This window comes from Pristiophorus japonicus, chromosome 13 (assembly GCF_044704955.1).
Source record: "Pristiophorus japonicus isolate sPriJap1 chromosome 13, sPriJap1.hap1, whole genome shotgun sequence".
In the NCBI taxonomy this organism is placed as follows: domain Eukaryota; kingdom Metazoa; phylum Chordata; class Chondrichthyes; family Pristiophoridae; genus Pristiophorus; species Pristiophorus japonicus.
Genome location: NC_091989.1, coordinates 196754562 through 196779703, shown reverse-complemented (window position 1 = coordinate 196779703; position 25142 = coordinate 196754562). Strand labels below are relative to the sequence as shown.

The following is a 25142-nucleotide window of genomic DNA, read 5'->3' as shown; positions in this document are numbered from 1 at the left end:
AATGCATTTGGAAGTGTCACGTTATAGAATCTTACAGCACAGAAGGTGGCCATTCGGCCCATTGTGCTTGTGCCGTCTCTGTGAAAGTGTGATCCGATTAGTCCCACTCCCCTGCTCTTTCCCCACAGACCTGCAAATTTTCCCCCTTCAAGTATTAATCCGTTTCCCTTTTGAAAGTTACTATTGAATCTGCTCCCACCGCCCTTTCAGGCAGCGCGTTCCCGATCACAACAACTTGCTGCGTAAAAAAATTCTTACCTCCCCTCTGTTTCTTTCGCCAATCACCTTAAATCTGTGCCCTCTGGTTACTGACCCTCCTGCCACTGGAAACAGCTTCTCCCCATTTACTCTATCAAAACCCCTTATGATTTTGAACACCTCTATCAAATTTACCCTTAACCACCTCTGCTCCAAGGAGAACAACTCCAGCTTCTCCAGTCTCTCCACATAACTGAAGTCCCTCAACCCTGGAACCATTCTCGTAAATCTCTTCTGCACCCTCTCCAAGGCCTTGACATTCTTCCTGTGGTGCGGTGCCCAGAATTGGCCACAATACTCCAGCTGGGGCCTAACCAGTGTTTTATAAAGGTTTAACATAAAGCCTGGAGCCAGAACCAGGGCCACCCCACATTCTCTCCTCCAACAGTCAGTGAAATATTCTCATTCCCTAGTAGTTTAGACTCCTACAGAACATCTCCTGTCACAGAAACATAGAAAATAGGTGCTGGAGTAGGCCTTCGAGCCTGCACCGTCATTCAATGAATCCCAGCTAAGAAATGGCCATTGTCTTAGCTGGGAATCTGACCCAGTTTAACACATTCTAGTTTGTGCATAATTAACCCTTTAACTGCTGAATGAATACTTGCTCTTCACTCCCCACACAAAGTCAGACAGATCAGAGAATGGCCAAAACGCCAGCCCTTATAACTCCCCTTTCTCAGTAACTCTGCCTGAAAAATGAAACCCAGTGAGAATAAAGCTCTGAAACCTGAACTGTGAACAAGGATCAGCGAAAGATCGGTATTTTATTTTAAGGCTCTCAATCAGTGAATAAAAGGAATCTCTGAAACTCTTACAGAAGCAGGGAAGAGGTGAATCCACTGGGCATTTCCCCAGTTCTGTAGGAGTGTGAAGGTCATGCTGGGATATTTCTGCCTGAAACCTGGTTACTAATGGACAGCACAAAGTCTTCAGCAAAACAAAATTCAGCTTTTTTTTTTAAATAGGCAAATGAAATGGCAGCGTCTGTGAGACTCGTTCCTCTCCCGATCTCAAGGCGATTCCATCTCCAGTTAGTTTCACACTCGGCTCCAGATCGTACAATTCCTCGCGGTTTCAGGAGTAGGAATCAACTGGCAGATTAAGGAGTTTAACAGAAGGCTCAGCCTTCCTGCCCAAAGTCTTCTGTAAATTTCTTCACCTTTAGAAGATCCTCGGCATTGACGGTGGGCCGAGTCGTGACCTGCGAGCGTAGCATGTCAGACTGCACAAAGAAAGAGGAGAGTTCAGGGGTTAGGATCGAGGAGGGCAAATCACGGGGAACGCAACCTCCAAACTTACCCCGATCTGTGAATGAAGATCTGATTTACACAAAGAGCAGCAGAGTTTGGAATGACAGAAGGAAGCTTTGCCACAGACCTGGCTCTTCGGCCCTCGGCTGTGCTGTCGCACGAGGCAGTGACAGAAGCACAAGCCACGGGCTGGCAGCAGACACCCGGCACCCATTAGAGCACAGACATAACGCAGAGATTGGGGAGGGAGCGGCGGGAGATCAAGAATGCAAAAATTATCTGGATTCCTTTGTATTTAACTGTTCTGTGATACAGCCCGAGGCAGGAGATCAGCCACAGCTCACACATCGGTTCCCACGCTGTACAGCAGAGCAGGAAAAGAACCTAACACATAAGCACACCCAGGGGCTCAAAGACTGGTGCGGGGTATGGGGGGGGCAGTAAGAGTGGAGGGACAGATACGGGTACGGGAGAGGGGTAGGGGTAGGGGAACGATACGGGGGGAGGGGGGATAGACAGACACCGGGGGGTCGGGGGGACACAAAGACAAGGGGGGGAGGGGGGTGGACACAGACATGGGGGGGGGGGGGGGTGGAGAACGGACGACACCAGACACACAGGGGGGGGGGGGGGGGGGAAAGAGAGAGAGACACTGAGGGGTGCGGACAGACACGGGGGGGTGGGGGCAGAGCCACACATATATGCCTGGCATAGGGTCACTCTGCCTTGACACCAGTCAGCTGAAAAATAAAATTCTTCATTCCCAATAAAATCTTGCTTTTCCGCTCGGCTAACTGTGCAAAGGTCCAACTGACCTCGAATTGGCATCATCAATTCCACCCCCTTCTCTGCGTTGCAGCCATTGCATTGTTAGCAGCATGCGGGTACACAACACAATGGGGGCACAAGGAGAGGCAGCGTTACCATGCAAACCACAGGCTCCAGCAGCTTATCACTGGGAACATCCACCCAGGTCATCTCGATGGCGGCCGGGTCACCAGGAGAACAGGGCGTCAAAAGGTCGTCCACTATGACATTTGGATTTGTCCTGGATGGTCCTCGAACCTAATGAGGAAGAGATCAGACAGTTAACACTACATCTCCATGACAACGGAGAGCAAAGCATCTCAATCATTTCTAAATGAGCTAGTTTGTGGAAATCTGGGCATTACTACTGTCGCACTCAGCAGTCGGGTATAAACGCAGTGATGGGTTTTATACACCGGGGCACTGGATATAGAAACAAGGAAGCGATGCTGAATTTATAAAACAAACATTGATCAGGCCACAGCTGGAGTTCTGCGTGCAGTTTGGGGAATTCAGGAAGGGTACCAGAGCCATAGAGGGCAGAGTGAAGATGCACTGGAATGGGACCAGGAATAAAATGTTGTATTTCTAAAGTCAAAGAATTGGGGCCTTTTTCAGTGAAACCGAAAAGGTTAAAGAAGGAAACTAATGGAGGTTCTTAAAATAATGGAATGTTTTGTGGGGGTAAATAGTGGAAGATTGTTCCCACTGGCTGGTGAAACAGTAACGGAGAGAATGAACGGGTGAACGGGTAGGAAGAAATCTTTTCACACGGAGACGATCAGAATGTTTTAGCACAAGAGACTATCGAATTAGAGACTAACATTATTAAAAGGGAAATTGTGAGTATTTGAAAAAGACAAATATACGCAAGAAATAGGAGGAGTAGGCCATTCGGCCCCTCGAGCCCGCTCCACCATTCAATAAGATCATGGCTGATCATCGACTTCCAACACTTTCCCATCTGATCTCCATATCCCTCAATTCCCCTCGACTCCAAAAATCTATCCAACTCAGCCTTGAATATACTCAGAGACTCAGCATCCTCAGTGAAGAATTTCCTCCTCATCTCGGTCTTAAATAGCTGACCCCTTATCCTGAGACTCTGTGCTTATAGTTCTAGATACTCCAGCCAGAGGAAAATATGAGAAACAACCTCTCAGCATCTACCATGTCAATCCCCCTCAGAATCTTGTTTCAATTAGATTACCCCTTATTCTTCTAAACTCCAGAGACTATAGGCCCAACCTACTCAATCTTGTATAAAAGGTAATGGGGCGAGAGGAAGGGGGGAAAGGATGGGGGGGGGGGGGAAACAGGGAGAGGGGATGGGGGGAATGGGGCAAAGGAATGGGGGAGGGGACAGGGGCAAGGAGGGGGAGGAGGGGGCGAGGACACGGGAGAGGGGACTGGGGAGGACAAAGGGAGGAGGTGGGGAAGGTACGGGCGAGGGAACGGGAGGGGGGAGGAATGGGGCGAGGGAGGAACAGGGCGAGGGGACGGAGAAGGAACGGGGCGGGAGGAGGGAGGAACGGAGCGAGAGGACGACGGTGCGGGGGGAGGAGGAACAAGGCGAGGGGGGAACTGAGGGGAGGGGAGAGAGGGAGGGAAATGGGGCGAGGGGACATGGTCCTGGTCGAATAGCAGGACCATGTGTCGTAACAGTGTCGTAAACACATGTGCTCCACCAATCAGTAAAAAGCTCAGAGAAACAGGAAGTGGCGAGGAAGTGATCGTGGCCATAAGGAGCCTCAATGTTACAATGGATAACAGTAGCCAGGGCGCATGAGAGAAAAAGGCAAACAACCATCCAGGGAATGAAACCCCATTTCAGGCAGGGTGGAGGATAGAAAAATACATTTTTTAAATCATTCCTCGGGATGTGGGCATGACTGACATTACTGCAGACCATGGGGTGCCGGTGCTCCCACGATGGGTGCAGTTCGGTTGGTGGGCGTTCTAGGATTTTGACCCAGTGATGATGTTATATTCTGGTCAGAGCCCTTATCACTTAATGACTGATTCAAAAATTTTATCAGAGCGTTGAACAGGAAAAGCTATTACAGATTTGTTCTAGTTCAATACCTCACTCCTGGTACAGCCGCACCATCTCTGAGCAGGGAAACGGGCCTTTAGACACTAACTTCGTCAGTGTTTTCTCCACCCTGTCTAATCCCACTCCCCGTAACCTTTAATATCCCACCCAGTCTAAATCCATTCTCCCCGTACCCTTTAATAACTCTCCAGGTCTAATCCCACTCTCCTGCTCACTCCCCATAACCTTTAATATCCCTCTTTTAAATTTACAGACTCTGCTTCAACAATCCCTCTCGGAGTCTGGGCTCCCCCCCCTCTCTCAGTCTGGGCCCCCCCCCCTTTCTCAGTCTGTGCCCCCCCCCCCTCAGTCGGGGTCCCCCCCCTCTCTCAGTCTGGGGTCCCCCCCTCTCTCAGTCTGGGGTCCCCCCCCCTCTCTCAGTCTGGGCCCCCCCCTCTCTCTCAGTCTGGGGTCTCCCCCCCTCTCTCTCAGTCTGGGGTCCCCCACCCTCTCTCTCAGTCTGGGGTTCCCCCCCCCCTTTCTCATTCGGGGTCCCCCCCTCTCTCTCAGTCTGGGGTCCCCCCCCCCTTTCTCATTCGGGGTCCCCCCCCTCTCTCAGTCTGGGCCCCCCCCCCTCTCTCAGTCTGGGGTCCCCCCCCTCTCTCTCAGTCTGGGCCCCCCCCCTCTCTCTCAGTCTGGGGTCCCCCCCCTCTCTCTCAGTCTGGGGTCCCCCCCCTCTCTCTCAGTCTGGGGTCCCCCCCCTCTCTCTCAGTCTGGGGTCCCCCCCCTCTCTCTCAGTCTGGGGTCCCCCCCCTCTCTCTCAGTCTGGGGTCCCCCCCCTCTCTCTCAGTCTGGGGTCCCCCCCCTCTCTCTCAGTCTAGGGTCCCCCCCCTCTCTCTCAGTCTGGGGTCCCCCCCCTCTCTCTCAGTCTGGGGTCCCCCCCCTCTCTCTCAGTCTGGGGTCCCCCCCCTCTCTCTCAGTCTGGGGTCCCCCCCCTCTCTCTCAGTCTGGGGTCCCCCCCCCTCTCTCAGTCTGGGGTCCCCCCCCCTCTCTCTCAGTCTGGGGTCCCCCCCCTCTCTCTCAGTCTGGGGTCCTCCCCCTCTCTCTCAGTCTGGGGTCCCCCACCCTCTCTCTCAGTCTGGGGTCCCCCACCCTCTCTCTCAGTCTGGGACCCCCCCCCCCTCTCTCTGTCTGAACCCCCCCCCCCTCTCTCTGTCTGAACCCCCCCCCCCTCTCTCTGTCTGAACCCCCCCCCCCTCTCTCTGTCTCTCTCTGGATACAGTACTGCACCCATGGCCTAACCAAGGTCCTGTACAAGCCCCAACATTACCTCCTTGCTTTTGTATTCTCTGCCTCGAGATACAAAAGCCAAGGATTCTTTGGGTTTTATGACCTTATCTGTTTGTGCTGCCACCTTTATCTGCATCAAGTCCTTCTGCTCCTCTATTCCATTTAAAAACTTACCAATTAAAAGTGAATTGCCTTTCCGTATTGTTACTTTCAAAATCTATCACTTCACATTTTTCTACGTAGAGTCATAGAGTTATTACGGCACAGAAGGAGGCCTTCGGCCCATCCAGTCCATGCTGGTTCTCTAGAGCAATGCAGTCAGTCCCATTCCCCCGGTCTATGCAAGTTTTTTCCCCTCACGTGCCTATCCAATTTCCTTTTGAAATCATTGATCGTCTCTGCTTCCACCACCCTTGTAAGGCAGTGAGTTCCAGGTCATTACCACTCACTGAGTAAAAAAGTTCTTCCTCACATCTCCCCCTGTATCGCTTGCCCAAAAACTTAAATCTGTGTCCCCTAGTCCTTGTACCATCAGCTAATGGGAACAACCTTTCTCTGTCTACCTTATCCAAAGCTGTCATCATCTTGTACAACTCGATCAAATCTCCCCTCAACCTCCTTTGCTCCAAGGAGAACCCCAGTTTCTCCAACCTAACCTTGCAGCTAAAATCCCTCATCCCTGGAATCATTCTGGTAAATCTCCTCTGCATCCTCTCGAGGACCTACATAGCCTTCCTAAAGTCTGGTGACCAGAACTGGACGCAATACTCTAGTTGTGGCCTAACCAGAACTTTATAAAGGTTCAGCATAACGTCCCTGCTTCTGTACTCAATTCCTCTATTTATGAAGCCCAAAATCCCATATGCTCTGCTAACTACTCTCTCAATATGTCCAGCCACCTTCAAAGATCTATGTACATGAAGCCCCAGGTCCCTCTGTCCCTGCACACTCTTTAGAACTGTGCCATTAAGTCTATAGTGTCTCCTCCTATCCCTTCTGCCAAAATGCATCACCTCACACTTCTCTGTACTAAATTCCATCTGCCACTTGTCTGCCCATTCTGCCAACCTATCTATGTCCTGTTAGTCAATTGGTATCCAAGTTTGGTATCATCGGCAAATTTTGCTTAAACTAAACGCTAGTTGCTCGGTCTGCAACCATGGGTAACAGATGTTACTCCTTGATCAAGACTGGTGTGAACTGGTGCAAAGTGTGTGACTAACGTAGTCAGAAAGACATCAAATGGGCACGACTGTAACCAATCTTCTCTGTAATTTAATTTTCCATGTGCGGGCCCTTTAACTGGCATTGCGGCCCGTTCAAATCTCGCGCATGCGCGGTTATTCCCACTGGAAAGCCGGTGAGTGGCCTGCGTGGGACCTCCAGACTGCTGCGCAACTTAACGGGAATGTTGATCGTAACGCGAAATTAGAAAAAGCAGCTGGAGGAAGAGATCTAGAAAGTTGAGCTTAATGTCTGTAACGTGTGATCTTCTGCAACAAAGCATTGTTTGAGCGGATATTCCTTAAACCCTTGCTAAACTTATAAGTGTTTGATCCCTGAGAGAGAATTCAAACAGGCTGCATTTAGACAGGCTGTGAAAATTCACAGACAACAAGTCAGAGATGCTACGTGAGTGGGAGCATGTTGCATTAAGTCATCAATCAACTTGACCTTTTAGTACCTTGGGTAGCAAGCCAATTAAAAGATTAAAAGACTATTAATTGAGCCAATAAGGTCAAAGAAGGCGAGTACTTTTCTGTAAATTGATCCAGGTATAAATACAGCCATTTTGACCATGTGGTCTCAGAAGGACAAAGACCTGGCTTAAAGCCAAGAGCTTGTTGCTGTCTGCCAAAATAAAGTGACATTAAAACTACAATCGGAGTTCGTATTTCATTGGCAATTAAGAGATCTAACAATCCCTGTGTCTAGAACTCCCATTTCCGGCATATAAACAATGACTTCAGTCTCTCATTCCTACATGAAAATTTGTTGCTCTTCCATTTGCTTCCTCAATTCCCAGGTCCAGACCACCAGGATCAGGTTTAAGGTCCAAGGTCAAGGGCTTGGCTGAACCAGTGGGATATTTGGAAGGAGATTGTGACTGCCAGTAAAAGATTAACTATTTACCTTTTTAAAATGGGTTGCTGATTGCACTTTCCGGACTGGCTGCATTAATGCATCGCGTACAATGATACAAATGTCTGCTCCTGAATATCCTTCGGTTTTCCTGCCAAGTTCCCTGAAGTCAGCCTCTGTCAGGCAGTATGGAGTTGAGCCCAGGTGCAGTTTGAACATGTGCACTCTCGCTGGCTCCTCGGGCAGTGGGATGTAAATCCGTTTCTCAAACCTCAACACAAACAACCAGATCAATGAGCGAACTTTTAAATGATTTCACCAATGTAACCAATGAAACTATCTGCAATATTCTGCATGAAGCAGCACAAATTGAAGGCTGACCTTCTCCTAATGGCAGAATCCAGCACCCACGGGATGTTCGTCGCTCCCAGAACCAAGATTCCATCACTACTATTCCCAACACCTGAAGTTAGGCAAACAAATCATTTTTGAATCAGACACAGAGGATTCTAGAGCCCTAAATACACAGTAAGCTGGTTAGATTTTATTCAGTAGTTGCTTTTTTATGGATTAAAATGTGTTGAAATGCAAAGAATAACTACCCAATCTGCTGAATAGCTCATCCCAAACCCACTCGCTCGGAGAGAACTGGCACTTTGGGGAAAACACAAGGGTAGCTTTAGCCGAGACCCATTCCCGTCTCTGTATAATCACCACCCACTCCAATTCTATCACTTACACTGGCTCAGCTGACCAGACCAGGGGTCACTGGCGTAACTCTGCTCACTTCACCTGCATTCCTTGATCTACTTTCCCATCCACCATCAGGTGCAGTCTGCTTTCCAATTGGTGTTTTTTTCACTACAATTCCAGCTGACCCTCTTCACAAAATCCATTCCCTAAACTCTTAATTTAATCTGCACCCTGTGTTTGAACCTGGTAGAGATTGATGGATGACAATCTCTCTTAACTGACTGCAAAGATTTAACCCAGTTTCCAGAGCATGTGGACCCACAGGACAAAACTGTTGATTCAGCACAAATAGTCACCTTCACTCAGAACAGAACGACAGCAAGAGTGCCAAACCGAAACTGTTGTTTGTTGTTGAGAGAGCCTTACTCTGTCTAATTCGTGCCATACATGAGCTGAGTGTGCTTGATGAGAGTAAGGGTAGCCAACCAGCCTCTTGGGAGCTGCATGTGGCTCTTCCATGGCTGAAGTGAGGCCCTTGAATGCTCTGTTTCGTTGCCACGCTCACGATATCGGGCACAAGCCAGCACAATCTGAAGTGCGAGCCATGCAACAAGTGCTCCTCTTGGCCAAATAGGATGTCATGGAATCATACAGCACAGGAGGCCATTCGGCCTATCGCGTCTGAGCTGGCTCTTTGAAGGAGCTGTTCAATTAGGCCCATTCTCTTTCCTCACGGCCCTGCAAAATTTCATGTAAATATCCAATTCCCTTTTGAAAGTTACTATTGAATGTGCTTCCATCACATTTTCACGCAGTGCATTCCAGATCATAACTCCCCTCATTAAAAAATTCTCCTAATTATCCCCCTGGATTTTTGTTGCCAATTTCTTAAATCTGGTTACCAACCCTCCTGTCAGTAGAAAGTTTCTTCTTATCTACTCTATCAAAACTCCATATAATCTCGAGCACCTCCAATAAATTTCTCCTTAACCTTCTCTACTCCAAGGAGAGCAACCTCAGCTTCTGCAGTCTCTTCTCAGAATTGAAGTCCCTCATCTCTGGTACCACTCTAGAAATATCTTCTGCACCCTCTCCAATGCCTTGGCACCCTTCCTAAAGTGTGGTCCCCAGAATTGACCTCAAAACTCCAGCAGAGGCCTAACTAGTGATTTATTTAGCATAATGTCCTTACTTTTGTACTCTGCGCATCTATTAATAAAGCCAAAGATCGCATATGCATTTTTAACAGCATTCTGAGTTTGTCCTAGAAACATAGAAACATAGAAAATAGGTGCAGGAGCAGGCCATTCAGCCCTTCTAGCCTGCACCGCCATTCAATGAGTTCATGGCTGAATATGAAACTTCAGTACCCTCTTCCTGCTTTCTCGCCATACCCCTTGATCCCCCGAGTAGTAAGGACTTCATCTAACTCCCTTTTGAATATATTTAGTGAATTGGCCTCAACTACTTTCTGTGGTAGAGAATTCCAGAGGTTCACCACTCTCTGGGTGAAGATGTTTCTCCTCATCTCGGTCCCAAATGGCTTACCCCTTATCCTTAGACTGTGACCCCTGGTTCTGGACTTCCCCAACATTGGGAACATTCTTCCTGCATCTAACCTGTCCAAACCCGTCAGAATTTTAAATGTTTCTATGAGGTCCCCTCTCACTCTTCTGAACTCCAGTGAATACAAGCCCAGTTGATCCAGTCTTTCTTGATAGGTCAGTCCCACCATCCTGGGAATCAGTCTGGTGAATCTTCGCTGCACTCCCTCAATAGCAAGAACGTCCTTCCTCAAGTTAAGAGACCAAAACTGTACACAATACTCCAGGTGTGGCCTCACCAAGGCCCTATACAACTGTAGCAACACCTCCCTGCCCCTGTACTCAAATCCCCTCGCTATGAAGGCCAACATGCCATTTGCTTTCTTAACCGCCTGCTGTACCTGCATGCCAACCTTCAATGACTGATGTACCATGACACCCAGGTCTCGCTGCACCTTCCCCCTTCCTAATCTGTCACCATTCAGATAATGTCTGTCTCTCTGTTTTTACCACCAAAGTGGATAACCTCACATTTATCCACATTATACTTCATCTGCCACGCATTTGCCCACTCACCTAACCTATCCAAGTCACTCTGCAGCCTCATAGCATCCTCCTCGCAGCTCACACTGCCACCCAACTTAGTGTCATCCGCAAATTTGGAGATACTATATTTAATCCCCTCGTCTAAATCATTAATGTACAATGTAAACAGCTGGGGCCCCAGCACAGAACCTTGCGGTACCCCACTAGTCACTGCCTGCCATTCTGAAAAGTACCCATTTACTCCTACTTTTTGCTTCCTGTCTGACAACCAGTTCTCAATCCACGTCAGCACACTACCCCCAATCCCATGTGCTTTAACTTTGCACATTAATCTCCTGTGTGGGACCTTGTCGAAAGCCTTCTGAAAGTCCAAATATTCCACATCAACTGGTTCTCCTTTGTCCATTTTACTGGAAACATCCTCAAAAAATTCCAGAAGATTTGTCAAGCATGATCTCCCTTTCACAAATCCATGCTGACTTGTCCTGTCACCTTCCATGATTTGTATACATACACCCTCGGGTCTCTCGGTCCTGCACTCCTTTTAAAATTGTACCATTTAGTTCATATTGCCAACATTTATATGTTGGGTGTTAGATTCTATTCCCAGCACTGACATCCTCATCTTCATGAGCATATCATTCATCCAAACATGTAAAAGAAAAAGTAATTGAACATGTTTATAAAAGCAAAATAAAAGATATTCTTTGATGATGCTGGGCCCATCACCACACGCCCACCTCTCGCTTAAACTAGATAATGCTGGGCAATGTTAGCGGTGTGTCTGGCACAGGAGTCTGTCACCTCTACAATGCCACAGGTGTTAGCGTTGAACTCGTGCCCAGAAATTCAAGCGAGAGATCAATGTAACATTAGGTGCGGAAGAGCATCCGGGAGAGCGCTGAGCACCTCGAGTCTCGTCGCCGAGAGCATGCAGAAATCAAGCGCAGGCAGCGGAAGGAGCGTGCGGCAAACCAGTCCCACCCTCCCTTTCCTTCAACCACTGTCTGTCCCACCTGTGACAGAGACTGTAATTCCCGAATTGGACTGTTCAGTCACCTGAGAACTCACTTTTGGAGTGGAAGCAAGTCTTCCTTGATTGTGAGGGACTGCCTATGATGATGAGGTGCTGTCTGTAATGAGCACCAATCTGACTCAGAGTGAACCAGCCTCTGAGGGACATGGCTTCGAGGGTTAAAAGGCTTCCGTCATACCTTGCATCTGGACCAGAAATTCAGTTTTGATGCGCCTGGCAGCTTCACTCTCATTCTCGTTCCTGGATCCACAAAGGGAATCGACTTCGTCGATAAATATGATGGAGGGTTTGTGCTGCCGCGCCAACTCAAACAGATTCTTCACAAGTCTGAGGGGGGTGAAAGGGGACAGGATTACCCAGTCCATCTCACAAAGAAAAGGATTTAAAAAGCACTCTGTGAAATCTTAGGGGAGCCCCTCGCCCACAGTATGCGTCTACTCCCCTGTGCTGACCCGCTTTACAAACTCCTTGTAGGCACTGCCACCTTTCCTTGTGCTGGAACCTCAGCCATTTATCATCGGAGCTGGACAGTCAGCTATTGCTGCCAAAGTACCTGCAATCTCCTTGGGAGAGGCAGCCCCAAGTACCTGACCAGGGTTTGCTGAGGGTGAACCAGACCTTGTGGAGGAAGCAGAGACGGACAGATAGCAAGGGTCAGGTGCTTTCCCTGATAATGCAGAGCTCACCTCAGTAAGTGTACCAAACCCTTAAAGGGAGATGCAACCATCACATAAGGTGATGAGAGGAACCAACAAAGGTCGATAACTCGCTCTCACTAACCTCAAGATTTTTACCTCTATTTTCTGTTTGGTAGATTATCCTAAATATTTCTCCTGCTGAGTAAAGATGGTTTATCATGATATTTTTTGGTGATTTCCATTTCTATCCTCTGGCCTCACTTTCAGCATCTTTCACTGCAAAGCTTAATCTTTCCTCAGCTCATTCATCTTACACTGGAGACCAGTTATTGAGTTTGCGCCATTATTTTAGTAGTCACACCAGCTCTAGCTCCTTGCTCCCAATTCTTTAGCACCCCCCCCCCTCCCCCCATTATCCCATAGTATCCTCACTCTGCAAATGGGTTCTGCATTCATTTATAATAGTTTGAGTTTCAAAATTACGTCCTGTTCCTCTGACAGAAAGAGATTAGGGGACTACCTGGGATTGGACTGATGGCTTTTTGGTTCTGCCCACGTCAACAGGCACCAACAACAACTTGTATTTATATAGCGCCTTCAACTTACTGAAGCGTCCCAAGGCGCTTCACAGGAGTATTACGAGATAAAATAATTTGACACCAAGCCACATAAGTCGAAATTAGCGCAGGTGACCAAAAGCTTGGTCAAAGAGGTAGGTTTTAAGAAGCGTCTTGAAGGAGGATGAGAGAGGTAGAGAGGCAGAGAGGTTTAGGGAGGGAGAGAGATAACAGGGAATTATAGACCGGTCAGCCTGACCTCAGTAGTGGGTAAAATGATGGAATCAATTATTAAGGATGTCATAGCAGCGCATTTGGAAAGAGGTGACATGATAGGTCCAAGTCAGCATGGATTTGTGAAAGGGAAATCATGCTTGACAAATCTTCTGGAATTTTTTGAGGATGTTTCCAGTAGAGTGGACAAGGGAGAACCAGTTGATGTGGTATATTTGGACTTTCAGAAGGCTTTCGACAAGGTCCCACACAAGAGATTAATGTGCAAAGTTAAAGCACATGGGATTGGGGGTAGTGTGCTGACATGGATTGAGAAATGGTTGTCAGACAGGAAGCAAAGAGTAGGAGTAAATTGGTACTTTTCAGAATGGCAGGCAGTGACTAGTGGGGTACCGCAAGGTTCTGTGCTGGGGCCCCAGCTGTTTACACTGTACATTAATGATTTCGACGAGGGGATTAAATGTAGTATCTCCAAATTTGCGGATGACACTAAGTTGGGTGGCAGTGTGAGCTGCGAGGAGGATGCTATGAGGCTGCAGAGCGACTTGGATAGGTTAGGTGAGTGGGCAAATGCATGGCAGATAAAGTATAATGTGGATAAATGTGAGGTGATCCACTTTGGTGGTAAAAACAGAGAGACAGACAGATTAGGAAAAGAGGTGGTGCAACGAGACCTGGGTGTCATGGTACATCAGTCATTGAAGGTTGGCATGCAGGTACAGCAGGCGGTTAAGAAAGCAAATGGCATGTTGGCCTTCATAGCAAGGGGATTTGAGTACAGGGGCAGGGAGGTGTTGCTACAGTTGTACAGGGCCTTGGTGAGGCCACACCTGGAATATTGTGTACAGTTTTGATCTCCTAACCTGAGGAAGGACATTCTTGCTATTGAGGGAGTGCAGCGAAGGTTCACCAGACTGATTCCCGGGGTGGCGGGACTGACCTATCAAGAAAGACTGGATCAACTGGGCTTGTATTCACTGGAGTTCAGAAGAATGAGAGGGGACCTCATAGAAACGTTTAAAATTCTGATGGGTTTAGACAGGTTAGATGCAGGAAGAATGTTCCCAATGTTGGGGAAGTCCAGAACCAGGGGTCACAGTCTAAGGATAAGGGGTAAGCCATTTAGGACCGAGATGAGGAGAAACTTCTTCACCCAGAGAGTGGTGAACCTGTGGAATTCTCTACCACAGAAAGTTGTTGAGGCCAATTCACTAAATATATTCAAAAAGGAGTTAGATGAAGTCGTTACTACTCGGGGGATCAAGGGGTATGGCGAGAAAGCAGGAAGTGGGTACTGAAGTTGCATGTTCAGCCATGAACTCATTGAATGGCGGTGCAGGCTAGAAGGGCCGAATGGCCTACTCCTGCACCTATTTTCTTTGTCTATATTTTCCAGAGCTTGGGGCCGAGGCAGAAGGCTCGACCACCGATGGCTGAGCGATTATAATCAGGGATGCTCAGGAGGGTAGAATTAGAGCAGCGCAGACACCTTGGGAGGTTGTGGAGCTGGAGGAGATTAGAGAGATAGGGAGGGCCGAGGGCATGAAGAGATTTGAAAATATGGATGAAAATTTTGAAATCGAGGCATTGCTTAACCGGAAGCTCGTGTAGGTCAGCGAGCACAGGGGTGATGGGTGAGCGGGATTTGGTGCGAGTTAGGACACGGGCAGCCGAGTTTTGGATCACCTCTCGTTTACGTAGGGGAGAATGTGGGAGGCCAGCCAGGAGTGCGTTGGAACAGTCAAGTCTAGAGGTAACAAAGGCATGGATGAGGGTTTCAGCAGCGGATGAGCTGAGGCAAGGGCAGAGACGGGCGATGTTACGGAGGTGGAAATAGGTGGTCTTAGTTATGCTGCGCATATGTGGTTGAAGCTCTTTTCAGGGTCAAATATGGCACCACGGTTGCAAACAGCCTGGTTCAGCCTCAGACAGAAGTTGGGGAGAGGGATGGAGTCAGGGTCTAGCGAAAGGAGTTTGTGGCGGGGTCCGAAAACAATGGCTTCGGTTTTCCCAATAGTCAATTGGGAGAAAATTTCTGCTCATCCAGAACTGGATGTCGGACAAGCAGTCGGACAATTTAGAGACCGTGGAGGGGTCGAGAGAAGTGGTGGGGAGGTAGAGCTGGGTATTCCCTAACCACAGTGTACGATAGCAAAGATGCAAAGGGTATCTTCTGCGAGCTTGATCATAGTGTCTAGAAAAACAGAACCTGCTTTTAACTCAGAAGCTCATGAAGTCCAGATATTTGAGATGCCACTTACTTCTCACTCTCTCCTAACCATTTGGACATGAGGTCAGATGAAGACACAGAGAAGAACGTGGAGTTATTGGCCTCTGTTGCTACAGCTTTGGCCAGGTAGGACTTTCCCGTACCTGGTGGACCAAAGAGCAAAATCCCACGCCAAGGAGTTCGTTTGCCTACAAAAATGAAAAGATCACAACAACAATTAGATCAGACAGCCACGGCAGTTAGTGGGATTGTGACAGATTAAGTACACTCCTGCCAGGCTCCAGGATGGGAATAAGAAACACAGGTTGTCATCGGTTCAGTTACATCGATATTCTTCCAACCTAAATCAAATTTCTTTTGAACACTGAAAGAAATTAAACTCTGTTCCGTTCCTTTTGCTCTGAAGTTGCACATTGCTGGCCCTAGTTCACTGCTGGCTGGACAAATCAATCTTCTGCCGGCAGCTTGTGATGTCACCTGCTTACACAGAGCACATTTTACAAAGAGACAGGTGGGGAGGCCTCTGCTGCCTGGATTACTTGCATCCCTCTGATTTACCTCACCACTGGCTGGGAAATAGCAGCAAAGCAAGAATGGCGCTTCCAAACATTGTCTACTGTTGCTCAGAATTCAGCGTGCCCCAGGTATAGTTAGCTTCGACGAAGGAACAGCTTCCGGCAGGTTGCAGATGCAACCACTGGCACGTAGACAAGATTCCTGCTTTGGGGTTTTTCCCGGACCCAGCTCAGGACCCAAGATCGTCCTGGTGTTACAGCCGGAACTCCTCCAGAATCAGTGAATAGCTGAACAGAGGAGCAACTTCCAGCCCTGAGCTAACATCTCCGACATTGATTTCCCAATGGTGGTGGTGAGCCTTCTCACAAGATCAGCCATGATCTACGCACCCAGCTCCCCCAACTCTACGCAGCCCCCAACTCTGCGATCCTCAGATTGCAATCTCGTGCCTATCAGCCCCCCCCCCCCTACTGTTCATATCATGTCTGCAGCCACCTAGGCCTGAAGCTCTGGAATCCCATGCCGAAACCCCTCCACCCGCCTCTCTCCTCCTTCAAGCCCCTTCTTAAAACCCATCACTTTCACCTCTCTTAATATCAGTGGCCATTTTTGGGGCATTTTTCTGCATTAAAGGGCTATATCAACGCAAGTCGTTGATTACTTGAATACTTAGCAGCACATCCCTCACGCCTTGTTTACCATTAAGCCAGGAGTCCAACTGTGGTTTGGTGTTGTGTAAAAAGTGAGCCAGGATTAGCATCAGAATGATACCAGGGCACAAACAGGTTGCATGAACTTTGCTTGTATTCCCTTGAGTATAGCAGATTAAGTGGTGATTTAATTGAGCTATTTATAATGATAAAGGGATTCGATAAGGTAGATAGAGAGAAACGATTTCCTCTTGTGGGGGTGTCCAGAACAAGGGGGCATCATTTTAACTTTATTTCTGCTGTTAGTTCATAACCTATAAAATAGAGGGAAAGAACTGATTGGTATGAGGTTGGTGAATGTTTTTTTTTAAATTATTTCTGCCGGGTTAGATCTTAGTGTATTAAATAGAAGCATGGCAGATCAGCTCAGTCCTGTGGAACGCATATCCTGTGCCATGTGGGAAGTCCTAGACGCTTCCCGTAGCCTGGACGACCACATGCGCAGGAAGTGTCACCAGCTACTGCAGCTCGAGTTCCGGGTTTCGGAGCTTGAGCGGCGGCTGGAGTCACTGCGGTGCATCAGTGAGGCTGAGAGTTACGTGGCTAGCACGTTTCTAGAGGTGGTCACCCCGCAGCTTAAGAGAGTGCAGGTAGAGAGGGAGTGGTTGACCGCCAGACAGAAGAGGAGCACTAGGTAGCGCAGGGGGTCCCGAGTCCATCTCGCTCTCCGATCGGTATTCTCTTCTGAGTACTAGTGAGGGCGATGGTGCTGCTGAGGAGTGCAGCCAGAGCCAAGCCCACGGCACCACGGGTGGCTCAACTGCATGGGGGGAGGAAGAAGAATGGAAGAGCTATAGTGGTAGGGGATTCAATAGTTTCTGCGGCCGTAGATGTGACTCCAGGATGGTATGCTGCCTCCCTGGTGCCAGGGTCAAGGATGTCACCGAGCGGCTGCAAGACACCCTGGGGGGAGAGCGTGAACAGCCAGAGGTCATGGTCCATATCGGGACCAATGAACTAGGTAGAAAGCAGGATGAGGTCCTGTAGGCATAGTTTAGGGAGCTACGAGAGAGATTTTAAAAAAAGGACCTCAAAGGTAGTCAGCACCAGATTACTCCCGGTGCCACGAGCTAGTGAGTACAGAAACAGGAGGATAGAGCAGAAGAATGCGTGGCTGGAGAGATGGTGCAGGAAGGAGGGCTTGAGATTCCTGAGGGAGGTGGGATCTGTACAAGCCGGACGGGTTGCACCTCAACAAAGCCGGGACCAATATCCTCGCCAGGGGTGCGGGCAGTTGGAAGGGGCATCAGTGGGAGAGCATTTATGGTAACCATAATTCAGTTAGATTTAAGGTAGATATGGAAAAGGACAAGGATAGATCAGGAATAAAAGTTCGAAAATGGAAAATAGCCAATTTTGCTGAGCTGAGAGGTGATTTTGCCAGTGGACTGCGGGGGGGGGGGGGGGGGGGACAGCAGTGTGGGAGTGGGGGGGCAGTGCTGGGAGTGGGGGGGGGGCAGTGCTGGGAGTGGGGGGGGGGCAGTGCTGGGAGTGGGGAGGGGGCAGTGCTGGGAGTGGGGAGGGCAGTGCTGGGAGTGGGGGGGGGCAGTGCTGGGAGTGGGGGGGGCAGTGCTGGGAGTGGGGGGGGTGCAGTGCTGGGAGTGGGGGGGGGCAGTGCTGGGAGTGGGGGGGGGGCAGTGCTGGGAGTGGGGGGGGGGGCAGTGCTGGGAGCGGGGGGGGGCAGTGCTGGGAGCGGGGGGGGGGCAGTGCTGGGAGCGGGGGGGGGCAGTGCTGGGAGTGGGGGGGGGCAGTGCTGGGAGCGGGGGGGGGCAGTGCTGGGAGCGGGGGGGCAGTGCTGGGAGCGGGGGGGGGCAGTGCTGGGAGCAGAGGGGGGGGGGCAGTGCTGGGAGCGGGGGGGGGGGGGGGGCAGTGCTGGGAGCGGGGGGGGCAGTGCTGGGAGTGGGGGGGGGGGCAGTGCTGGGAGTGGGGGGGGGGGGCAGTGCTGGGAGTGGGGGGGGGGGGGGGCAGTGCTGGGGGGGGGGGCAGTGCTGGGAGTGGGGGGGGGGGCAGTGCTGGGAGTGGGGGGGGCAGTGCTGGGAGTGGGGGGGGCAGTGCTGGGAGTGGGGGGGGCAGTGCTGGGAGTGGGGGGGGCAGTGCTGGGAGTGGGGGGGGGCAGTGCTGGGAGTGGGGGGGGGCAGTGCTGGGAGTGGGGGGGGGGCAGTGCTGGGAGTGGGGGGGGGGCAGTGCTGGGAGTGGGGGGGGGCAGTGCTGGGAGTGGGGGGGGGCAGTGCTGGGAGTGGGGGGGGGCAGTGCTGGGAGTGGGGGGGGGCAGTGCTGGGAGTGGGGGGGGGGCAGTGCTGGGAGTGGGGGGGGGGCAGTGCTGGGAGTGGGGGGGGGGGGGCAGTGCTGGGAGTGGGGGGGGGGGCAGTGCTGGGAGTGGGGGGGGGCAGTGCTGGGAGTGGGGGGGGGCAGTGCTGGGAGTGGGGGGGGGCAGTGCTGGGAGTGGGGGGGGGCAGTGCTGGGAGTGGGGGGGGGCAGTGCTGGGAGTGGGGGGGGCAGTGCTGGGAGTGGGGGGGGGCAGTGCTGGGAGTGGGGGGGGGCAGTGCTGGGAGTGGGGGGGGGCAGTGCTGGGAGTGGGGGGGGGCAGTGCTGGGAGTGGGGGGGGGCAGTGCTGGGAGTGGGGGGGGGCAGTGCTGGGAGTGGGGGGGGGCAGTGCTGGGAGTGGGGGGGGCAGTGCTGGGAGTGGGGGGGGGCAGTGCTGGGAGTGGGGGGGGGCAGTGCTGGGAGTGGGGGGGGGCAGTGCTGGGAGTGGGGGGGGGCAGTGCTGGGAGTGGGGGGGGGCAGTGCTGGGAGTGGGGGGGGGCAGTGCTGGGAGTGGGGGGGGGCAGTGCTGGGAGTGGGGGGGGGCAGTGCTGGGAGTGGGGGGGGGCAGTGCTGGGAGTGGGGGGGGGGCAGTGCTGGGAGTGGGGGGGGGGGCAGTGCTGGGAGTGGGGGGGGGGCAGTGCTGGGAGTGGGGGGGGCAGTGCTGGGAGTGGGGGGGGGCAGTGCTGGGAGTGGGGGGGGGCAGTGCTGGGAGTGGGGGGGGGGGCAGTGCTGGGAGTGGGGGGGGCAGTGCTGGGAGTGGGCAGTGCTGGGAGTGGGGGGGGGGGGCAGTGCTGGGAGTGGGGGGGGGCAGTGCTGGGAGTGGGGTTGTGTAGAGGGTGATTTGTCGAGCTGGAGATGGTTAGAGAGAAAGGGAGAGGCATTTGTTCACAGTTGAAACACTGCCTGCCTTCACTCCACCTCCCGATATCCTTTTGGAGGCCTCAGTCATCTTTAGACCCAATTGCTCCAACCTTTGCCTTGCTGGCTCCCATTTTCAACAAAACTTCTGCAGTATCCTGGCAGGCAGCAAGTCACTCGGCAGCCCAGCTCTTACTGACCTGCGTTAACTCCCTCATTCCCCAACGGCGCAAGTTTAAAAACCGTAGCCTCATTAAATTCCTCATGGCATCGTCCCACTATATCTGCACACCCTCCTGTAGCCCTAAAACCGCATAAACCCTCCCTCACCCCACTCATGGGCACACAGCCGTCAGCTAACTACAAAGTCCCTCCAATAACTCTCCACACTCCTCCTTTAAAAATCTCTCTCGAAGCCCCTCGAAGACCATTCCCTCCTAATATCTCCCTCGAGGGTTGGGGTCTATTTTCTATAGCCCATGAAGTGCCTTGGGACTTTAAAGATATTATATAAATGCAAGTTGGTGTTCTGTTACCATGCCTTATTTGAACAGTCAAATAGTTTCATGACATTCAGGAACTGATTCACACAGGATGGGCACCTGAGCTGCAACCAAACATGGGATTGTGTGTCAGGACTTGTCAGCGAGTAGGGAAAAGGCAGGAAATACACGATCGGAAGATGGAGCAGGTGCTGAGCTTGAAGAACCTCCACGCGATACAAACACATACCGGTGAACAGATGAGGGAACTTGATGGGTAAAATCACAGCTTCCTTCAAGGCTTCCTTTGCGACCTCCAACCCTGCCACATCATTCCATCGCACGTTGGGCTTCTCCATCACAATAGCACCTGTGATACAACAACAACACACCAGCTGACAACAGCAGTGACAACGACAGACTCCCACCCGCTCCATATTGGAAAAGTGCGACTGTTTTTTTAATATAAATATCAAGTTGTGGACCCTCTGAAGGGTGATGGATATTATGTTTGTAGAATGGAGATGAATCTCCTGATGCACCAGCAGAAAGAAGCTTTGTTCTGCAGGGCAGACCAGCGCAGTGATGTGCGGAACAATTAGGAAGCAGAGAGCTGCTCTCGGGGCTAATCGGATGATGCACTGTCAAAGGATTAAATGGATGGGCAAAATGTTGCTCAACTGAAGTCACGTAGCTGATGCTCAGTTATATTTTTGATTGACAGTTGGATGCTCAGAGATATCTCAGTTTGGGGGAAGTATGAAGGGCTGTCGCTGTTATTTTGGATCTCGGTTGGTGCCTTCCAGCTCTGTGTCCATCTCCCCCAGCCCCGTGTGAATCAGATCTCGGCACGATCTGACCCGGGCCATCCACCTCCTTTCCTTGGCTTCCACTCATCCTGGTACATCCTCAGCAACTGATTCTCATCCAGCCTCCATAAAATCAGCTCGCCACTTCAGTCTGTCCTTTGCCCCCGTTTCTCCCCCATCTATAAGCTTCCCTTGGCGTCATCGTCTGTAGGCACATTATATACAAATATGCTGATGACAGCCAGCTCTATTTCCCCCAATTCTATTGATCCCACCACTATCTGGTCAGATTTCCGCTCCTGCCACAGTACAACAGCTCTAACCAAAGTAACAAAGTGACCATGGTGCACTATCCTTCCTCATCCCTTACGACATCGCAACAACCTTTAAATTGGTTGACCACACCATGCTCCTCCAATGTCTCGCCTCCGTGATCTAGAAATGGCTTCTCTTCCAGCACCCCCAACACCATTACCTCTGGAGTCCCCCAAGCACCCATCCTAGGTTCGCTCCCCCTCCTCATCTTCATGCTAATCCTCAGTGGCATCATCCAAAGACACACCAGGTTCCATCTGTACACTGACGATATCCAGCTCTACCTCACCACCAACCTCTCTCAGCCCTTCCATCGGCTGATTTGTCATGCTGCTGGTCCAACATCCAGTCCTGAATCCCTGCCACAAATTCCAACTCCCTCCTTGGCCACTGTCCGAGGCTGAACCAGACGGTTCGCAACCTCGCGTCCTATTTGACTCTGGGATGAGCTTCCGACCACATATACACTCCGTTACAAAGACCACCTACTTCCAACTCCATAACATCACCCGTCTCCGGCCCTGCCTCAGCCCATCCGCTGCTGAAACCCTCATCCATGCCTTTGTAACCTCTACATCGACTACTCCAAAGTTCTCCTGATTGGCTGCCCATCTTCCACCCTCCGTAAACTTCAGTTCGTCCAAAACTCTGCCGCCCCGTCTCCTAACTCGCATCAAGTTCCGTTCACGCAACATCTGTGCTCGATGACACACGTTAGCTCCCGGTCCGGCAACACCTCCAATTTAAAATTCTCACCCATGTGTAGAAATCCTTGACACAGCCCAGCTAGACTGTGGCGGCAACCGGGGCTCCATGCGCGGTGACGGCGACCGGGGCCCCCTGCGCGGTGACGGGGCCCCCTGCGCGGTGACGGGGCTCCCTGCGCGGTGACCGGGGCCCCCTGCGCGGCGACGGCGACCGGGGCCCCCTGCGCGGCGACGGCGACCGGGGCCCCCTGCGCGGCGACGGCGACCGGGGCCCCCTGCGCGGCGACGGCGACTGGGGCCCCCTGCGCGGCGACGGTGACCGGGGCCCCCTGCGCGGTGACGGTGACCGGGGCCCCCTGCGCGCCGACGGTGACCCTGCGAGGAGTCTCACTCACCCATCAGCTGCTCCTGCAGTTTCTTCTTCTCTGGATTCTCTCCCTCACTGTCACTGTCGCTGCTGAGAGAGAAATTAAGACACGTGAATCGCAGCATCTTCACAGAGGGACATAATGCAGGAAAAAAGGCTGGGTTTGGGGAAAGAAAAATAAAACGGAAGTTAATGGGTAGAAGGATGTACTGAACAGAGAAGCAGGAAACTGTTCAATATAAAAGGTCATTTCAGAGAGAAAATATTGAACCAAACTGGAAAACAGAGAAATACCAGGGAAAACAAAGGGGGAAAAAACTGCCAATAACACACATCTATCCCTCAAATCCCACCCCCAAATCCCACCCTCCCGCGCCCCCCTCAACCCCGCCCTCCCGTCTCCACCCTCTCGCCCCCCCCGATCCTACCATCCTGCCCGACTCTATCCTTCCACCCACTGACCGCACCAACTCCATCTACGCACCCAATCACTCCACCCAACCACCTTCTCACTATACCCTCAAGCCCTTCCAAAACACACCCGATTGTCTGTCAACCCCATTTAGATCTTCACTTCCCTGTAACTTGGTCCATAAATCCATTACCTCTGGGGTGAAAAGTTCCCTGGACTTCAGTTCTTCCTTCAAACTTACACACTTTTAACATGTGGCCACTCAGTTGCCTGGTAACGAGAAAAGGGCAATAACGTCTCTCAGAGCCACAGAGCAAAAATATCCATGCAGCTCCGTTACTCCCCTCCCCCCCACCACCAGCAATACATGTGCCCGCCTCCCCCACCTCAGCAATGTATCTGCTCGTCTCCCCATCAGTAACCCACGGGGCTGTTTCTCCCCATCAACAATCCCCCGTCCTTACCCCTTGTCATTTTGTTGTGCCTCTTTCACTGGCTTCTTGCCACGTTTGTCTTTGTTTTTTAAATATTCCTTCAGTTTTTCTGCTCTGTCCAAGTACTGAACACATTTGGCTCGAATACTCTCCTTCGCCTTTTCCCCATGAGCCTCATCTGTAACGGGAACAGTGGAATATCTTTATTGCAGTAACCCTCAGAGGGGGAATGGTCCCTCCACTTCCAGTATCCCAGGAAGGGGACCCAGTTACCGGTCGCACAAGGAAGGGACGCAATTACCGGTTGCACAGGAAGTGGATGCAGTTACTGGTCGCACAGGAAGGGGACGCAGTTACCAGTCGCACAGGAAGCGTTTCTGCGTGTACTTGTGACATCATTAGGCTGTTATTACACACCATCCAGTGGCGTCGAGTCTCCAGATATCCGCTGGTATCTTGCCCACATTGCCACTCGTATTGTATGAGCACAGACAGCGAGTGTCATCAGACTTCTCGATCACTGGGGGCATCGCAGCCCGATCCAATCCGCTTCTCACCCGATGTTCACACAGGAGCAGGAACCTGAATCTCCACACACTATCCCAGGGATCACTGGCTGATTTCCCCTTTCTCTAACCCAGGGGTCACTGGTCAGTGATCAGGAGCAGGAACCCAGGCTGACCCATAAAATGGAAGCAGAAGCAAAAGATAGAAAGGAGAATAGCAAAAGTGGAGAGCAGAGAAACCCAAGGCAAAAAACAAAAAGGGCCACAATATAGAAAAATTCTAAAGGGGCAAATGTGTTAAAAAGACAAGCCTGAAGGCTCTGTGCCTCAATGCGAGGAGTATTCGGAATAAGGTGGACGTATTAACTGCGCATATAGCAGTTATGATGTAATTGGCATCACGGAGACATGGCTCCAGGGTGACCAAGGCTGGGAACTCAACATCCAGGGGTAGTCAACATTTAGGAAGGATAGTCAGAAAGGAAAAGGAGGCGGGGGTGGTGTTGCTAGTTAAAGAGGAAATTATTGCAATAGTAAGGAGGGACGTTGGCTTGGATGATGTGGAATCGGTATGGGTGGAGCTACGGAATACCAAAGGGCAGAAAACGCTAGTGGGAGTTGTGTACAGACCACCAAATAGTAGTAGTGAGGTTGGGGACAGCATCAAACAAGAAATAAGGGATGTGTGCAATAAAGGTACAGCAGTTATCATGGGCGACTTTAATCCACATATTGATTGGGCTAACCAAACTGGTAGCAATGCGGTGGAGGAGGATTTCCTGGAGTGTATTAGGGATGGTTTTCCAGACCAATATGTCGAGGAACCAACTAGAGAGCAGGCCATCCTAGACTGGGTGATGTGTAATGAGAAGGGACTAATTAGCAATCTTGCTGTGCAAGGCCCCTTGGGAAAGAGTGACCATAATATGGTAGAATTCTTTATTAAGATGGAGAGTGACACAGTTAATTCGGAAACTAGGGTCCTGAACTTAAGGAAAGGTAACTTCGACATGGCTAGAATAGATTGGCAAAGGATACTTAAAGTGTTGACGGTGGATAAGCAATGGCAAACATTTAAAGATCACATGGATGAACTTCAGCAATTGTACATCCCTGTCTGGAGTAAAAATAAAACGGGTAAGGTGGCTCAACCGTGGCTAACAAGGGAAATTATGGATAGTGTTAAAACTAAGGAAGAGGCATACAAATTGGCTAGAAAAAGCAACAAACCTGAGGACTGGGAGAAATTTAGAATTCACAGAGGAGGACTAAGGGTTTAATTAAGAGGGGGAAAATAGAGTACGAGAGGAAGCTTGCAGGGAACATAAAAACTGGCTGCAAAAGCTTCTATAAATATGTGAAGAGAAAAAGATTATTGAAGACAAACGTAGGTCCCTTGCAGACAGATTCAGGTGAATTTATAATGGGGAACAAAGAAATGGCAGACCAATTGAACAAATACTTTGGTTCTGTCTTCACAAAGGAAGGCACAAATAACCTTCCGAATGTACTAGGGGAC

At 50.9% G+C, this 25142-nt stretch overlaps 1 protein-coding gene across 1 annotated transcript in view; it reads right to left on the bottom strand.

Moving 5' to 3' along the window:
• Positions 1-994: 994 nt before the first annotated feature.
• Positions 995-25142, bottom strand: part of vps4a (vacuolar protein sorting 4 homolog A) — a 36995-nt gene continuing 12847 nt past the window's right edge. The window contains exons 3-11 of the mRNA XM_070898371.1: positions 23148-23295; positions 22300-22361; positions 20324-20443; positions 15235-15391; positions 11723-11871; positions 8107-8188; positions 7777-7996; positions 2436-2576; positions 995-1483 (exon numbers count right to left, since the gene is read on the bottom strand). Coding sequence (XP_070754472.1) covers positions 1382-1483; positions 2436-2576; positions 7777-7996; positions 8107-8188; positions 11723-11871; positions 15235-15391; positions 20324-20443; positions 22300-22361; positions 23148-23295 — 1181 coding nt within the window. The 3' untranslated portion in view covers positions 995-1381. The remainder of the gene's footprint in view (positions 1484-2435; positions 2577-7776; positions 7997-8106; positions 8189-11722; positions 11872-15234; positions 15392-20323; positions 20444-22299; positions 22362-23147; positions 23296-25142) is intronic.